The 16,600-nt window shown below is 37.8% G+C and overlaps 1 protein-coding gene across 3 annotated transcripts; it reads left to right on the top strand.

Annotated features, from left to right (window-relative positions):
- Positions 1-719: 719 nt before the first annotated feature.
- On the top strand, positions 720-16,522 carry LOC131531608 (protein-glutamine gamma-glutamyltransferase K-like). Of its 3 annotated transcripts, XM_058762473.1 has the most exons (20): positions 720-808; positions 7,351-7,452; positions 7,879-8,051; positions 8,192-8,284; positions 9,116-9,214; positions 11,523-11,708; positions 12,116-12,221; positions 12,506-12,600; positions 12,733-12,924; positions 13,050-13,301; positions 13,376-13,494; positions 13,838-13,945; positions 14,078-14,255; positions 14,357-14,495; positions 14,586-14,778; positions 14,869-15,022; positions 15,158-15,442; positions 15,565-15,725; positions 15,817-15,953; positions 16,127-16,522. In XM_058762473.1, the coding sequence occupies exons 6-20, from the start codon at positions 11,549-11,551 to the stop codon at positions 16,272-16,274; spliced, it is 2,427 nt and encodes an 808-aa protein (XP_058618456.1). In that variant the 5' UTR covers positions 720-808; positions 7,351-7,452; positions 7,879-8,051; positions 8,192-8,284; positions 9,116-9,214; positions 11,523-11,548; the 3' UTR covers positions 16,275-16,522. The 3 variants fall into 3 exon arrangements, with proteins under 3 accessions (XP_058618456.1, XP_058618455.1, XP_058618454.1); XM_058762472.1 differs by lacking the exon at positions 720-808 and having other exon boundaries at positions 7,082-7,452; XM_058762471.1 differs by lacking the exons at positions 720-808; positions 7,351-7,452; positions 7,879-8,051; positions 8,192-8,284; positions 9,116-9,214 and having other exon boundaries at positions 11,576-11,708; positions 12,116-12,600.
- The last annotated feature ends 78 nt before the right edge of the window (positions 16,523-16,600 follow it).

Raw genomic sequence — 16,600 nt, 5'->3', positions numbered from 1 at the left:
TTTATAATAAAACTTTAGGCCTACTTAAGTTTTCACAGTAATAATTAGTCTGCTGCAATGTCTTGAGTCCCAATTATAGGCTATACTTTGGAATTATGAACTGAAGGGATGCACATGCATACAAGGTGTTTCAGAGCCGCTCACACATTCAAAACATGTTTAAGGATAAAACAATTAATATTAAAGCATATTCCAATTATTAACCCATGACAAAAAGAGACAAATCTAGCTTAATTCCTGTTAAAATGATCAGAAGGTACAGGGACCTGGGAGAGTATCCTATAAAATAAAATAAACAACAAAACACTTTACATCTCATTACATTTATTCGCCTACTTAATGACACCATAAACTAAAGCAAGCATTAATATGAGGGTAATATAGATTGTAATGCCTTAAGTTCAAAATTGCCACCTTAACACGGCCAGAATGTGCGCGTTGAGAAACACGTTCAAATATGTCGTCTTAACACGGCCAAAATGTGCGTGTCTATACGTACAAAAGAAACGCGTTTAAATTTGCCGCGTTAACGCGGACAAATTGTGTGTGTAGACACGGTTAAATTTCACGCGTTCCGTTTGAAGACTTTTGGCCCTGTCGGCCTTCCATATGTAAACGCCCACACCACCGTAAACAAAGCAGCAACGCGTTCATCTCAGATACTTTTCAGTTTTGGAAGAACACGCTGTGAGGAATAAGCCTTGTATTTACCCCCAGAAGACACACTGAGAGGAAAAAGCTTTGTTTACCTCACAAACAGAATGCGAGCGCAGCTGGAGCCGGCAGAGGAGGAGATATTTTATACCGAGTAAGTAATATTTCTTATTGGCATTAGATAATGTGTTGTTGTGACAAAGTTGAACACATTTACTAGTTGAACTTTTCCCAAACTATAACTCCAGAATAAAATGTGTGAAATCGAGTGCAACATTTTGAAATATGATAGGCAACCTTTCATTGCATTTAAATGTTGTACGACGTGAGGATAGTTATATGTTCTTTAAACAATGATATAAAAGTAATGTCTAAGAAAGTTTAGACCAATCTTTACTGTGAAGTAGCCTACTCTGTTTGCAAATACCTGCTCAAACATGTTTATAATAAGCTTAACAATAATAATTTAGTTTCTCAGTTATAAAATTTTGTTTTTGTATTGTATGATAATACATGCAAAGCATGTGTGCATCTATGTTATAAAATCACGTGGGCAATATTGGTGATTGCTAATGTAATAATATAGTTGCTCCTGATAAGCCTATCAACATGCTCACTAATATATTTATTAATTTTAGTGTGTGGGGGGGGGGTGCTTTATTTATTTTGAATAGTCAAGTCAAGTCACCTTTATTTATATAGCGCTTTTAACAATACAGATTGTGTCAAAGCACTTAACAGTATCAAATTGGAGGATAGAGTGTCAGTAATGTATAATGATAAGATTAAACACTCAATTTTCATTTAAAGGCATTTCATTATTGAATTCAGAGATGTCATTGTCTAGCTCAGTTTAGTTTAAATAGTATCTGTGCAATCAAATCGGCGATAATCGCTAGAAATTAAGTGTCCCCAACTGAGCAAGCCAGAGGCGACAGCGGCAAGGAACCAAAACTCCCTCTGTGACAGAATGGAGAAAAAAAAACCTTGGGAGAAACCAGGCTCAGTCGGGGGGCCAGTTCTCCTCTGACCAGACGAAACCCCCAGTTCAAAAATTTATATTTATATTTTAATTTTGTTTCCATTTCTAACAATAGTAGTATTATGTAGTTAGGTATTTTATTATATTTTTAGTTATTTTGTTATATTTTTTAGTTTTATTGTATTTTAATCTAGGTTTCCGCTGGGGATATGTCTCTGGGGGTCATCTGGGTGTCCTGGTCTCCGCTGACGATCAGGGCCGTAGACATCATCTCTTGGTGCTGATCCACCATCTGATCGGATACGGACTGAGAAACAGAATAGGAAAGAAACAGACAAATATTAGCGTAGATGCCATTCTACTTACGATGTAACGAGTACATCGTGTGTTATGGGGAGTGTTCCCGGTTCCGGTTGATCTAATTAATGCAGCCTAACAATCCTTTAACGGATTTGAATAATAGAAGCGTATTAGTGTGTTATGTGTAAGCCAGGCTAAAGAGATGGGTCTTTAATCTAGATTTAAACTGACAGAGTGTGTCTGCCTCCCGAAAAGTGTTAGGTAGATTGTTCCAGAGTTTGGGTGCTAAATAGGAAAAGGATCTGCCGCCTGCAGTCGATTTTGATATTCTAGGTATTATCAAACGGCCAGAGTTTTGAGAACGCAGTGGACGTGGAGGACTATATTGTGATAAGAGCTCGCTCAAGTACTGAGGAGCTAAACCATTCAGGGCTTTATAAGTAATTAACAAGATCTATCCGATGTTTGATAGGGAGACAGTGCAGTGTTGACAGAACCGGGCTAATATGGTCATATTTCCTGGTTCTAGTAAGGACTCTAGCTGCTGCATTTTGGACCAACTGTAGTTTGTTGATCAAGCGTGCAGAACAACCACCCAATAAAGCATTGCAATAGTCTAACCTTGAGGTCATAAACGCATGAATTAACATTTCTGCATTTGACGTTGAGAGCATAGGTCGCAATTTAGATATGCTTTTGAGATTAAAAAAATGCAGTTTTACAGATGCTAGAAACATGGCTTTCAAATGAAAGATTGCTATCAAACAGCACACCTAGGTTCCTGACTGATGAAGAAGAATTGACAGAGCAGCCATCAAGTGTTAGATAATGTTCTAGGTTATTACATGTGGGGTTTTTAGGTCCGATAATTAACACCTCTGTTTTTTCAGAATTTAGCAGTAAAAAATTACTCGTCATCCAGTTTTTTATATCGACTATGCATTCCGTTAGTTTCTCAATTTGGTGTGTTTCACCGGGCCGCGAAGAAATATAGAGCTGAGTATCATCAGCATAACAGTGAAAGCTAACACCATGTCTCCTGATAATATCTCCCAAGGGTAACATGTAAAGTGTCAAAAGTAACGGCCCTAGTACTGAGCCTTGAGGTACTCCATACTGCACTTGTGATCGATATGATACCTCTTCATTCACTGCTACGAACTGATGGCGGTCAGATAAGTACGATTTGAACCATGCTAAGGTGCTTCCACTAATGCCAACAAAGTTTTGTAGTCTATTCAAAAGAATGTTGTGGTCGATAGTGTCGAACGCAGCGCTAAGATCCAGTAGAACTAATAAAGAGATACAACCACGATCAGATGATAGAAGCAGGTCATTTGTAACTCTAATGAGAGCAGATTCAGTACTATGATACGATCTAAATCCTGACTGGAATTCCTCACAGATATCATTTTTCTCTAAGAAGGAATATAATTGTGAGGATACTACCTTTTCTAGTATCTTTGACAGAAAAGGGAGATTTGAGATCGGTCTGTAATTAACTAGATCTTTGGGGTCAAGTTGTGTTTTTTTAATGAGAGGCTTAATAACAGCCAATTTGAAGGTTTTGGGGACATATCCTAATGACAATGATGAATTAATAATAGCCAAAAGAGGATCTATGACTTCTGGAAGCAGCTCTTTTAGTAGTTTAGATGGAATCGGGTCTAACATACATGTTGTTGGTTTAGATGATTTAAAAAGTTTATACAATTCTTCCTCTCCTACAGTAGAGAATGAGTGGAATTGTTCCTCAGGGGATCTATAGTGCGCTATCTGATGCAATACTGTAGCTGACGGCTGCAAGGATACAATTTTATCTCTGATGGTATCGATCTTGGAAGTGAAGTAGTTCATAAAGTCATTACTGCTATGCTCTGGGGAAATGCCAACACCTGTTGATGCTTTATTTTTCGTTAATTTAGTCACTGTATTGAATAAATACCGAGGGTTATGTTTGTTTTCTTCTAGAAGAGACGAAAAGTAATCAGATCTAGCAGTTTTAATGCTTTTCTGTAGGATAGGTACTTTCCGCCAAGTTAAACGAAATACCTCTAATTTAGTTTTCCTCCAGCTGCGCTCCATTTTCCGGGCTGCTCTCTTTAGGGCGCGAGAGTGCTCATTATACCACGGTGTTGGACTCTTATCCTTAATCTTCCTTAAGCGTAAAGGAGCAACCGCATCTAAAGTGCTAGAAAAGAGAGAGTCCATAGTTCCTGTTACATCATCAAGTTGTTCTGAGCTATTGGATATGCTGAGGAACTGAGATAAGTCAGGAAGATTATTCATAAAGCAGTCTTTTGTGGTAGAGGTAATGGTTCTACCATATTTGTAACAAGGAGTTGGCTTTACAGCTATATGCTATATGGAATATACAGGAGACTAGATAATGATCTGAGATATCATCGCTCTGCTGCCAAATTTCAATGCCACTGACATCAATTCCATGTGGCAGTATTATATCTAGAGTATGATTTCGACAATGAGTAGGTCCTGACACGTGTTGTTTAACACCAATAGAGTTTAGAATGTCTATAAATGCTGATCCCAACAAATCTTTTTCATTATCAACATGGATATTAAAATCACCAACGATTAGGACTTTATCTGCAGTCAGCACTAACTCCGATAGAAGATCAGAAAATTCTTTAATAAAGTCTGTATGGTGCCCTGGTGGCCTGTATACAGTAGCCAGTACAAACATCACAGGGGATTTATCATTAACACTTGTTTCTTTGGATAACGTTATATGAAGCACCATTACTTAGAACGAATTATACTTGAAACCCGACCTCTGAGAGATACTTGAAAATATTGCTATAAATTGTAGCAACACCTCCCCCTTTACCTTTTGGACGCGGTTCATGTTTGTAACAGTAATCTTGGGGTGTAGACTCGTTTAAAGTAATGTAATCATCTTGTTTCAGCCAGGTTTCTGTCAGACAAAGCACATCTAGTTTATGGTCAGTGAACATATCATTTACAAAAAGTGCTTTTGAAGAAAGGGATCTAATATTCAGTAAGCCAAGCTTTATCATGTGTTCATCTGTATTATATTGTTTTTTTATTTGTTGAACATCAATTAAATTGTTACTATTACTTTGGTTTGGATGTTTTCTGTATTTTCTGGTTCGGAGAACAGACACAGTCTCTATAGAGTGATATCTAGGTGAAAAATTTTCTATGTGCTGAGAGTTAACTGACTTCTGTGACGTGAGGCGGCTAGCAGACGATCGGTTTAGCCAGTCTGTCTGCTTCCTGACCTGGGCCCCAGTTAGTCAAGTACGAACTCTAAGACTATGTGCCATATTTCTAGAGAGAGGAGCGGCACCACCCCAGGAGGGATGAACACCATCTCTTTTCAACAGGTCAGGTCTGCCCCAAAATTCTTCCAATTGTCTATAAAGCCTATGTTATTTTGCGGGCACCACTTAGACATCCAGCCATTAAGTGACGACAGTCTGCTATGAATCTCATCTCCACGGTAAGCAGGGAGCGAACCAGAGCATATTACAGTGTCTGACATCGTACTTGCAAGTTCACACACCTCTTCAACATTATTTTTAGTGATCTCCGACTGGCGAAGTCGAACATCATTAGCGCCGACGTGGATAACAATCTTACTGAATTTACGTTTAGCATTAGTCAGCACTTTTAAATTTGCCAAGATGTCAGGCGCTCTGGCTCCTGGTAAACAATGGACTATAGTGGCTGGTGTCTCTATTTTCACGTTCCGTACAATAGAATCGCCAATAACTAGAGCACTTTCATCAGGTTTCTCAGTGGGTGCTTCACGGAGTGGGGAGAACCTGTTTGATGTTTTGATCGGAACGGAAGAGTGGTGTTTTGACCCGCGACTAGGCCGCCTCAAAGTCACCCAGTTGCCCTGCTGCACGGGCTCAACCGAAACCGAACAATGTACAGGACTCCCTGAGCTAGTCGCATCCAAAGCAGTATCTACAGCCCTCACATTCTTACTATCCTCAACTAAAGTTTGGATGCGTGTCTCTAGTTCTAAAACCTTCTCTGTCAGCCTAAATATTTCCCTGCATTTATCACATGTGAATCCCTCGCTGCTGACAGAGACAGATAAGCTATACATGTGGCAAACAGTGCAAACAACAATTGCAGGAGAAGAAGCCATTACTCACCGTGATTGATGAATGATACCAAATTAACTTACCACTTACCACTGTTGTTTGATGAGCTCGTGAAAAACGTTGCGAAGAAAAAAAAAAGAAATAATAATAGGCGCGAATAGAAATGCAAATGGCCCAGCAAGTGACAAGCTAACGGGCTAACAAGCTGCACTCGCAGCGGACGATCAAATTAGTTAGATTAGTTTGAAAGATAACACCAGAAATATGGTGGGAATGAAGTTATATATTATCACTTTAGACAAAAGGAAGTGAAAGTAAGGTAGAGATTCAATAAAAAGCGAAGGTACACGGAGCTACAATCACAAACCTCTCAGCAGCACAACAGACTGAAGCAATCGATTAGTCTGTAATAGTAACAATATGTAGGCCTATATATTATAATAAATATAATGTACTGTTTTTGCTGTACTTTGGATCAAATAAATGCAGGCTTGGTGAGCTGAAGACACTTCTTATAAAAAAAACAAAAAACATTACAAATCTTACTGTTTAAATAATTTGACTGGTAGTGTATGTATTGTCACCATGTTTGCTTTGTCTTTGTCCGTTCATTGTGTTGCTCACGTCTGTTTTGTGTTTTCTCATGCAGTTTCTGCTGTCTCCCTTTTCCTGGGTTCCAGTTTCCTGCCACTGTTTTGGATATTTTGGATATTGCACCCACAATGTCTTGACTCTTCTGTTATTTATTTGTTTGTTTGTTCCTTATAAACTGTTTAACTGCACCTGCAAGTGAATCTCAAGTTATTTTATGTGATAGTTATATGTATACACATTTCTTTTTTCCTCGCATTCTTTCTTGTAGCAATTCCCTCTCAGTCACATACCTGACTCAATGGCTCATTATGGAGCTCATTATGCGGGCCTTTGTCTTCTCAGGTGTGAGTCACAGCACTATCCAGGATAGTTTACGCCCTCTCGCATAGACCCTTTCTACTCAAAAAGTGACTTAGAAAATTTAAATCAATATATTGTTTTCTCTGAATGAGTGAGTTAGATTATTTTCAGATCATTTTGAAGCAAATATTCTAGGCTACAAGATCCAGTTCTCAAAAGTCTTGTGAACAAATATTCTGTATGTGTTTTATGGCCTTATTTCAGTTACTTTAAAATTGTAGCTTTTTTCTAACCACACATAAACGTTGTTTTCTCAAAAACACAATCATGTACGTACAAGCTGCTCACATATTATTGTAGTAAATTAGTTGCAGTTTTGCAGGTTAACTTTTATGCGCTTTTTGTTTTGTTTTTTCACAGCGGAAATATTTTTTTTTTTTTCGTAAAAGAAAGAAATAGGCTACATCACAATATAAAGACGTCCCCATGCTCTTCTGTTGTGAACCTCACCTTTATTACATGGTAAGTCGTTTTTCTTAACAATCACATACAGTAATGTATAACTAACTATCCTTGATTACTGAACTTTCCTTTTCTTTTTCTTTCTGTGACGTGTATGTGGCAGTGTGTTGCAAAAGAGAGTTGTGTGTACAAATTACTTACATTATAAACTAAAGCATTGTATTGGAAGCGGCAATCATTATGTTTGTGTATATTTAAATTGTCCATGCACATTTAAGACATGAGCAGGACTTAAAACTCAAGGCAGCTCTTATACTTTTAATCAAAAAACAGAGTAGGCCATATTTAGATGGCTGTGGTACATCATGTCTTCTTAACTCTCTCATTGCTGATAGAAAAATTGTTAAAACAGCTTTTTTTTTTCTTTTTTTTTTTCAACCTTCTGTTTTGATGAGAGTTAACAAATGCATTGTCAATGCTTTTCAGATTTATAGGGAGTTCTTGCAGATTTCTACTGTACCACTGCTTCCTACGTTCTTTGCTGAGCTTGACCGGAACTGACCACGATTGATGGAGATCTTCAGTAGAAAAGGCGGGCAATCAGAAAAATAAATAAATAAATAAAACAATTCACACAGATCATGGTTGCCATCTCCAAGGTTTGTATTGATAAATGGCTTTAATAGTCATTCTCAGTGCAGATGGAAAGACAGATGTAGTTTGGCATTTTCTCCCCAAACAGTACTCTTAAGCTGTGCCGCCACTGAAGTTTGATTTTAATCTTGTCTCCACCCCACAGGATGATACTATACACACCAGAAGAGCCTGTGTCATCAAATCGCTGTGCACCTACTTGAATGAAGGCCCTGAAAAACTAGTGAAGGCATATTTTGTGAGTTGATGAGAAAATACAGTTTTCTGTACTTGGGCCATGTTTTTCCCTATTTGCTACAACAAGAATGAGACATGTTAGAACACATGACTGTCAAATAACTGAGCTGGACAAATTGTTCATTTACAGGAAACTGATGGTACACCATGACAAAGTTCTTATGTGAATTGTTTGATGCACTAAACCAATTAATTTTTTATTCATATCGGTTGAGCTCTCTTGGGGCCTAATTTACAAAACTGTGTAAACCCATACAAAAGTTTTAAATTGATCTGAAAGGCAGAAGAGGCATGCCACAAAAAAATTATAAAAAAAGTAAATACAATTTTTTAAAAATAAATAAACGACATCAGAAAACTGTACATGCATGCTTTTGTTTTATTGCAGTGCATTATATTGTAAGATGGTTCTAATGTTTTAGCCACCTCACTCATTTTAAATATGGTGGCCAAATTAATTATAACAGTCTTATAATATAATGCACTGCAATAACACTCCAGCACCCACTGTGACCTCAATAATAAACATATAGTAGAATTATCATCTTTCTGACAGTTTCAACATAAAAACTGAGAAATTATAAACTTGTAACCCAGACAGCAAGCAGTGTCGGCCCAGATCCGGCCCACTTCTGGTCCGCATGGATTTCACGCGGGCCAGATGTGGGCCAGACCTGGGCCAAGAATATGTTGCTGTCTGGGAAATGTGGAATTCACAGCAGAGCTCCTGTATTGAATTGAAGTTTACTTTACAGGTGTACCTAATAAAGTGACCAGTGAGTGTGGTTGAGCTCTTTTTTGTTTGTGATCTTTCATGTATTTCATCCCACAGGATTCAGACATTGAGTCACAAAGTACCATGGAGCAACTGTGATTGGAGTGTATAACATACTGAAGGAGGGAGCGCTGCATTATGATGTCTTAATTGAAGGTGTGGAATTCCTCAGTGACTTGAGTAGCATTGCACAGGCTTGTGCTCTGTTATTTGGGCTGATATACTGTTTGAACCTGAGCTACCCACCAGAGCTCAAATGAACTTTTAAAGTCTTGCAGAAGATCTTTCTAAATCTAAATGGACAGAGGTTGTCATCCAAGGCCCAATTCCTCAAAAACAATCGGTCACACTTTATATTAGGTGGCCTTAACTACTATGTACTTACATCAAAAAATAAGTACAATGTTCTTATTGTGGTCAAATTGTATTGCAAAACACTATTGCTGCTATTGAGGTGGAATACGGGTAAGGTTAGGGACAGGTTTGGTGGTTTGGGTAGGTTTAAGGATGGGTTAAGGTGTAAGGGATGGGTCAACAGTGTAATTATAAATGTAATTACAGAAATTAATTACAAATGTAATTACATATATGTATTTTTAAAAATATTAGTACAATGTAAAAACATGTATGTACACAATAAGTGCATTGTACCAAATGATTAATTTAAATGCAAGTACACAGTAGTTAATATGTCAATGTAACTTCTTTGCAACTAATTGAATCAAAATGTCTGTATTGTGTTAGTCTAATAAAATTTATTCTTATTCGCTCAATGTCGGTAAAGCACTTAAATTCAACAAAACTCTGCCTTGTTACATCTAGTTAATGTCTTGTTCATGTATGGTAATGAATATCTATATTGTTGTTTCAATTAGATTTGTTTTAGATGACAGCACTAAGAAGCAAGACATTACCAAAAGTTGAAACATGCAAACAATTTAAATTCTTTATTTTTTCATTAGGCTTTAACATGCACCAATTGAGTTTAAACTGTTTTCTTCACTTGTAAGTCTCCTATCCATTTGAGTATTTGTGACACAATGTATAAGAAACATTTAGCCAACGAAATATTGGCTCTTGAGAAAACCGATCCCCAAGCGATGCTTGTAGGACTTTAACACCCTTTTGGTCTTAAAATTTCTTACACTTGAAAAATTTCACTTTTTGGGAATTTGTAAACCTTGGCCTGACACACAAAAATTAACATTTGAACATAAACATGAATGAACATAACATAAAACAAACAATTGTGAGTGTAATCATTTTTTGAGCTGTAAAATAATAATAAAAAAGATAGTCTGATGTACACCAGTCTTGTTCAAGCTCATTTGCTCCAGTAGCTTGTTTGGAGGAAGTGTGCCAAAAATAAGTTGTCCATATACATAAGGAACTCCCAAGTGCATTTTGTTTGACTTTTCTGTCTTTTTCAAGCTCACTTACTCCAAAAGATTGTTTGGTCCCACTTTATATTAGGTGGCCTTAAAATCATGTTTAATCTACAAATTTATGTTGTGTTCAGATAACATATTTGAAGCAGTCCAAGTTTACTTGATTTGATTAGATGCATAATGGGTGCTATGATTAAATCATGTTCATTCAACAATTTATTTTGATTTGAAGTTATAAAATCATATTCCTTACCTCCACTTCAAATAAGAGACATCTCTTTCCTCATCATTTCAGGGGCCGCTGTAGGGGCCTGAAACAACATTTTATCTTCTGTCAGGGAAAAGGGGGGAAAAAAGAAATTAAAGATTAAAACAACAAGCAATTTAACATAATTTTTCATTACTTCTCTTGCATGTGAATTTCCATACTCTGCTTTCCAATTTTATGAGTCATTCTATTTAATAACTGACTTACAGTCATATATCAAAGAGTCGTCCTTGTTCAGAAAATCATGAGAAATAAATGTAAGAATAATGGACTCTTAACTATAATCCAATGATCCACTATTACTGTATGTATCAGAGCTAATTTTGCTTTAAACCTCTTATTTAATCTCTATGTTGAAAGGAGCTCTGTTCTTTCAAATGTATGTTATAGAATAAAATAATTAAAAAAAAAAAAAAGATTTTCTGCCTTGCATCTCTTAATATGCTCTCTTAATATAACAAGATTAACAAACAGGGTCAGTAAGAAATAAACAGACATACTTTACTTACAGAATGTTTATGATATCTTTAGGAGAATACTAATATATATATACTCCAATTGAAGATATACTGTAAGAATGACTAAATAAAATTGAGAATATTTAGTATATGATCATATTAGTTTTATTACTGTTGTCTACATCTTATTCGCTTTCCTCACGTCCAGTGTAGACAAGGTATTAGTCTGAAAAATTACTAGAAAATGACTCAAAGTTTAAATGTTCAGAACAATTAAACTAAGATGTTAAATTGTCCCATTAATTAGTAAAAATGAACATGACTCAAAATCCTTTCATCTCTTTCTTAAGAGGACAATTACTCACATGAGCTGTGGATGGGGAGGAGATGGAGATGTAGTATAAATATCTCGTCTGCTGTGGAGACAAACAACAGTACGAGCAACGAGCTGGTTAAAGCAGGACTTACTGTTCACTTGCTGCAGCACTTCAAGTTTTCGGTTCAGTTTCTCTTGAACAGACAAGAACTAAAACCATGTAAGTAATCATCTCAGACACTGTTTGAAATTTATTATGAATTGCTATTAGAAAGCTGACATCTAGAATTCATAGGCTGCTTTTGTGCATCAAGAGTTGGTTAAAACCCCAACAACATCTTTAGCGGATTATTATTTCTGAAGACTTTCCTTTTCTGGTATGATTATATGGTTATATGGTTATATAGTTTAAAAATGTTACCTTTTGGGAACAGCCTAATGTTCTCAAGAAACCAAACTAATGTTAGGATGATATGTTTTTGCTGTCCAGTAAAAACAGCTTAAAACTGAAACTGGAGGTCTGATTTTTTTTTAGGAACAAAGACACCTTATTCATGAATTTATTAACCATCTACTGACCGATTACAGATCATACTCATGTCTCTCATTTCTTTCATTTTTACCCAGCATGCCTATTGCATACAACCCTTCCAAAAGCCTCTGCAGCGTTGGCCGTTTCCCAGCCATTAGACTGCAGGACGATCACTACAGGAGAGCAGGATGCTACTCATCGGTTTACAACAACCCTTCCATTAACCCATGTGCTATCTCTTATGCTCACCCATATGTTAACTCTGGTGTTAACCCTTACGCTATGTCTTATGCTCACCCATATGTTAACTCTGGTGTTAACCCTTACGCTATGTCTTATGCTCACCCATATGTTAACTCTGGTGTTAACCCTTACGCTATGTCTTATGCTCACCCATATGTTGACTCTGGTGTTGACTCATACGTCAGCCCTTATGTTAACACATGTGCTACTCCTTTCGTTACTCCATACACTACTTCTTGCAGCTCTGTCACTACAAGCCATGAATATGAGAAAAAGGAAGTTGTTGTCAAGGGATATGTGGATGATTTCGCAGGCACACGAGTCTGTGGAGTAGAGAGTAAGAGTCTTTGTGTTTTCTGTTTCTTTGTTCTGCAGTGCATGATGGGAAATGTCTTATTCTTACTCATAACTCAATTAATTATATGTTTGATAATAAATGACCTGTTTTCTGCTTTTTTCATTTTCTCAGATGCTCTCCTCCGGGTGAGTAAGGTTGACCTTATCAGATGCAGGACTGGACTGAATCGTCAGGAGCATCACACACATTTTTTCCATGATGATCGTCTCATCGTCCGCAGAGGACAGTCTTTCAATATGTGGGTTGATCTGTGCCGTCCTTTCAATCCCAGTTCTGACAAGCTTCACCTGGAGCTCAATCTAGGTTGGTTATGACCAAAAGAATGCGGAAACATGGCAAGAAATAACATGTACAGGAAGAACACGTGAGAAGCCGAACCAACATTTCTACCATCATTGAAATCTCTTGTTCTTCTGTGTGTTTTACAGGTCACATCCCATCCATCCGGGACGGCACACATGTGATCGTTCCAATAGTGGAAGAATTCAGTAGTGGCTGCTGGGGGGCAAAGATTGTGGAACGAGTACAAAACCGAATCAGACTGTCTGTGCACTCTCTTCCGACTGCTTGCGTTGGACGATACCAACTCAGTGTCGTGACACACTGTGCAGGAGGCAGATTCGCTTTACCTTATGTTCCTGAAAATGACATTTACATGCTGTTCAACCCCTGGTGTAAAGGTATGCGTTTCATTACACTTTAAAATAATCATGAACCTGAATATTTGCTTAACGTACAATGTTCTCTTTATCAGATGACTGTGTGTACCTGAGTGATGAGGCGGAGAGAGCTGAGTATGTGCTGAATGACATGGGCAGAATCTGCTATGGAACTAAGCAGCAGATTGGCTGCAAAACATGGCACTTTGGTCAAGTAAGAGCCAGACTTTCACTCATATATTGCAAAAGTGCTTACACATTAGTTAACATTATGTCAGAGAGCTGCTGTGAATCCACTGATTTCAGTGGGAATAGTGTGTCACAAGAAAATGGCACAAACAACAAAATTTTTATTTTTATAGTGTCTACGTAACCCCATAAATAACAAGTGTGTGCATCAAAAGTGTTGGAACCTATTGGGGTTTCTGTTGGAAATGTCTTTTCACATTCCATTTCTCTTGAAGCATCTGAGATATAATTGTAAAGAATAAGCTCTACTCTACAAGAGACAGCATGGCAAATTTTTCAATTTCCTCTCTCCTCTGTCTGATTTTTAGTTTGAGGAGGGAATCTTGCCTGCATGTATGTATGTGTTGGAGAGGAGCGGTACACCTTGCTCAGGATGGGGAAACCCAATTAACATTTCCAGAGTGCTGTCTGACATGGTGAGTCTTCATTTTCTTCTCATCAATACCCTGATTTCATGTTGGAAAGCCTTTACAATGGTCCGATTTGTTCTCTTTGAGTGTGGTTTCTGCATTCAAAATAAACTAGTTTTAATCATCTCTCCTTGTCAGGTTATTGCCAACAAAGACTGTGGTGTGCTGATGGGTAACTGGTCAAACTGCTATGGAGATGGAATTTCTCCGACATCCTGGTGCGGCAGCAGTGCCATCCTGAGACAATACTACAAATGTGGAGGAGTACCTGTCAAATATGGACAGAGTGTGGCCTTTGCTGGAGTCACCAACACACGTAAGACTTCCTGCAGACTGGATTAGGAAAAAAAGTTTTGATAAAGTGATTGTGTGAAAGTAATTCATGTAATGCACTTATATAATTCTTCTTTCTCGTAGTGTTGAGGTGTTTGGGTATTCCTGCTCGCCCGGTCTCAAACTTCTTTTCTGCTCATGACACTGATGTTAGTTTGACAACTGACGTCTATTTCGATGAGAAATTCCAGCTGATGGACCACATGAACCGTGATTCAATCTGGTAAGTGACATTACCGTTTGTGATGTCCTAAAGAGTTCCTCTGAATGTGCATTATGTGTTTGTATTTCTTTAATGTTCTCTTCTATGTAGGAACTACCACGTGTGGAATGAGGCCTGGATGACTAGATCAGACCTGCCATCTGGTTTCGGAGGTTGGCAGGTGCTTGATTCCACTCCTCAACTGACCAGCCAGGGCTTCTTCCGCTGCGGCCCCACCTCTGTTGCTGCGATCCGCAGCGGGCAGGTCTTCATGAAGCATAATGCGCCCTTCATTTTCGCAGAAGTGCGTTAATTCCTTTAATTTACCATTGTGTCATACAGCGATTATAATGACATATAACTTATGATTCTTGTTTGTCTCTTTATGTTCTAGGTGAATAATGATAAAGTTTACTGGCAGAGGAGATGTGATGGTACATTTGGTGTTGTCCACGTTGAGAAGGATGTAGTAGGTCACTGCATCAGCACCAAGGCTATCGGCTTAGATCAACGCATAGACATCACAAACCTCTACAAACACCCACTTGGTAAAAACCACATGCATGTCTCTTAAAATATCCGGTTCAGCTCTCAACACCATGGTGCTTATACTAGTGATGAAGGTTGGTGTTTCTTCTGTGATTCATTCCTCTCTAAATTTTCCTTCTACTTTCATTGATTAGGTTCTTCTGAGAAGTTAACTGCTTTGGAAACAGCTGTTCGTCATGGCTTAAGAAGATCCACATACCCACTGCCCAGTGCTGCGGATGTTGTCTGTGAAGTCAGCCTGAAAGGGGATGGACCATATATTGGCAAAGAAGCTGCGCTTTGCATCAATCTAAGAAACAAATGCAGCTCAGCTCGTAGCATCACCCTCCACAGCCACGCTGCAGCCATGTACTACACCGGAGTAAGGAAGACCTTCCTGAAGAGAGACCAGACATGCATTGAGCTCAAGGCCTCTGAATGTGAGTAATTAAAAAACATTTTAACAGTTGCAATAGATGAGACTGCACAGTTGCTATAACATAGTTTATGGGTAAAGAGACCTGAGTATTCATTCAATATTTGTCACGTTTAACCACTATAGGCAGAACTCTGGATTGGACCCTGAGTTATGATGAGTACAAGGAACACGTGGTGGATCACGCCTCTCTGATGCTCAACCTCTTTGGACACGTGACTCAGACTAAGCAGGTTTTGGCCACCCAGTACAACTTCAGACTGCGCACACCAGACCTTGTTATCGCTGTGAGTTCAAAGTTATGGTTCAACTGATAAATCTTTTGATTGTTTGAAATCATTTAGTGCTAAATTGTGTCTTGTATGTGGTTCTTCTCAGCCTGTATGTGATGCTGTCTTGGGTCAAGAAGTGCCAGTCAAAGTCACTTTCCAGAATCCACTGCCTTGTGTCCTGAAGAACGGTGTATTCCGCTTTGCGGGACTTGGACTGCCGCATGCCAGAGTTATCAACTATGGGTAAAATGAATTCCATTAATGGTTTAATTAAATAATAAATTTCTGTTTGAATTATTCTTTTTAATTTTCACTTAATTATATAAATTATTATTGCTAGACAGTGATTATTCAATCCAAAAATGTACATTATAATAATCACAGTAGTATTAAATAATCATTTCTTTCTTTCACAGTGACATTGCAGGGCATGCCACAGTGTGCCTGACGGAGAAGTTTATTCCCAAGTGTCACGGCTCACATAAACTTCTGGCCTCATTTGATTCTCCTCAGCTCACTCAGGTGCATGGATGCGCCAACATTGCTGTCAAACAGCACTGTTAAACCAATCAAATTACTAAAACAAACGTCAAGGAAATGTCACGGCTCCGCTGAATATAAAGCACTAACATAAAACTGAATTGCAGAATTAGATAACGACTGTTAGTTTCTCTTAACCTACAAGCTGTAAACATTAAACTTCTCACAGTGCATTTAGTCATGATGTAGGACAATTGCACTTATGCTTTATGCAAGACACTGTTGTCTTTTCATCTTTTCTGATTTTTTTTTTTTTTTTTGTTGTTTAGTTTTTTTGGGAATTGCCATTTATGAGTTTGAGAGATTGTAAATGTCATTCTAAACAGTCATTAACCAATTTTTTTCTCATT

Source organism: Onychostoma macrolepis, chromosome 23 (genome assembly GCF_012432095.1).
Source record: "Onychostoma macrolepis isolate SWU-2019 chromosome 23, ASM1243209v1, whole genome shotgun sequence".
In the NCBI taxonomy this organism is placed as follows: Eukaryota; Metazoa; Chordata; class Actinopteri; order Cypriniformes; family Cyprinidae; genus Onychostoma; species Onychostoma macrolepis.
Note: the sequence above shows the minus strand (reverse complement) of the source record. Positions and strands in the feature narration are given on the sequence as shown.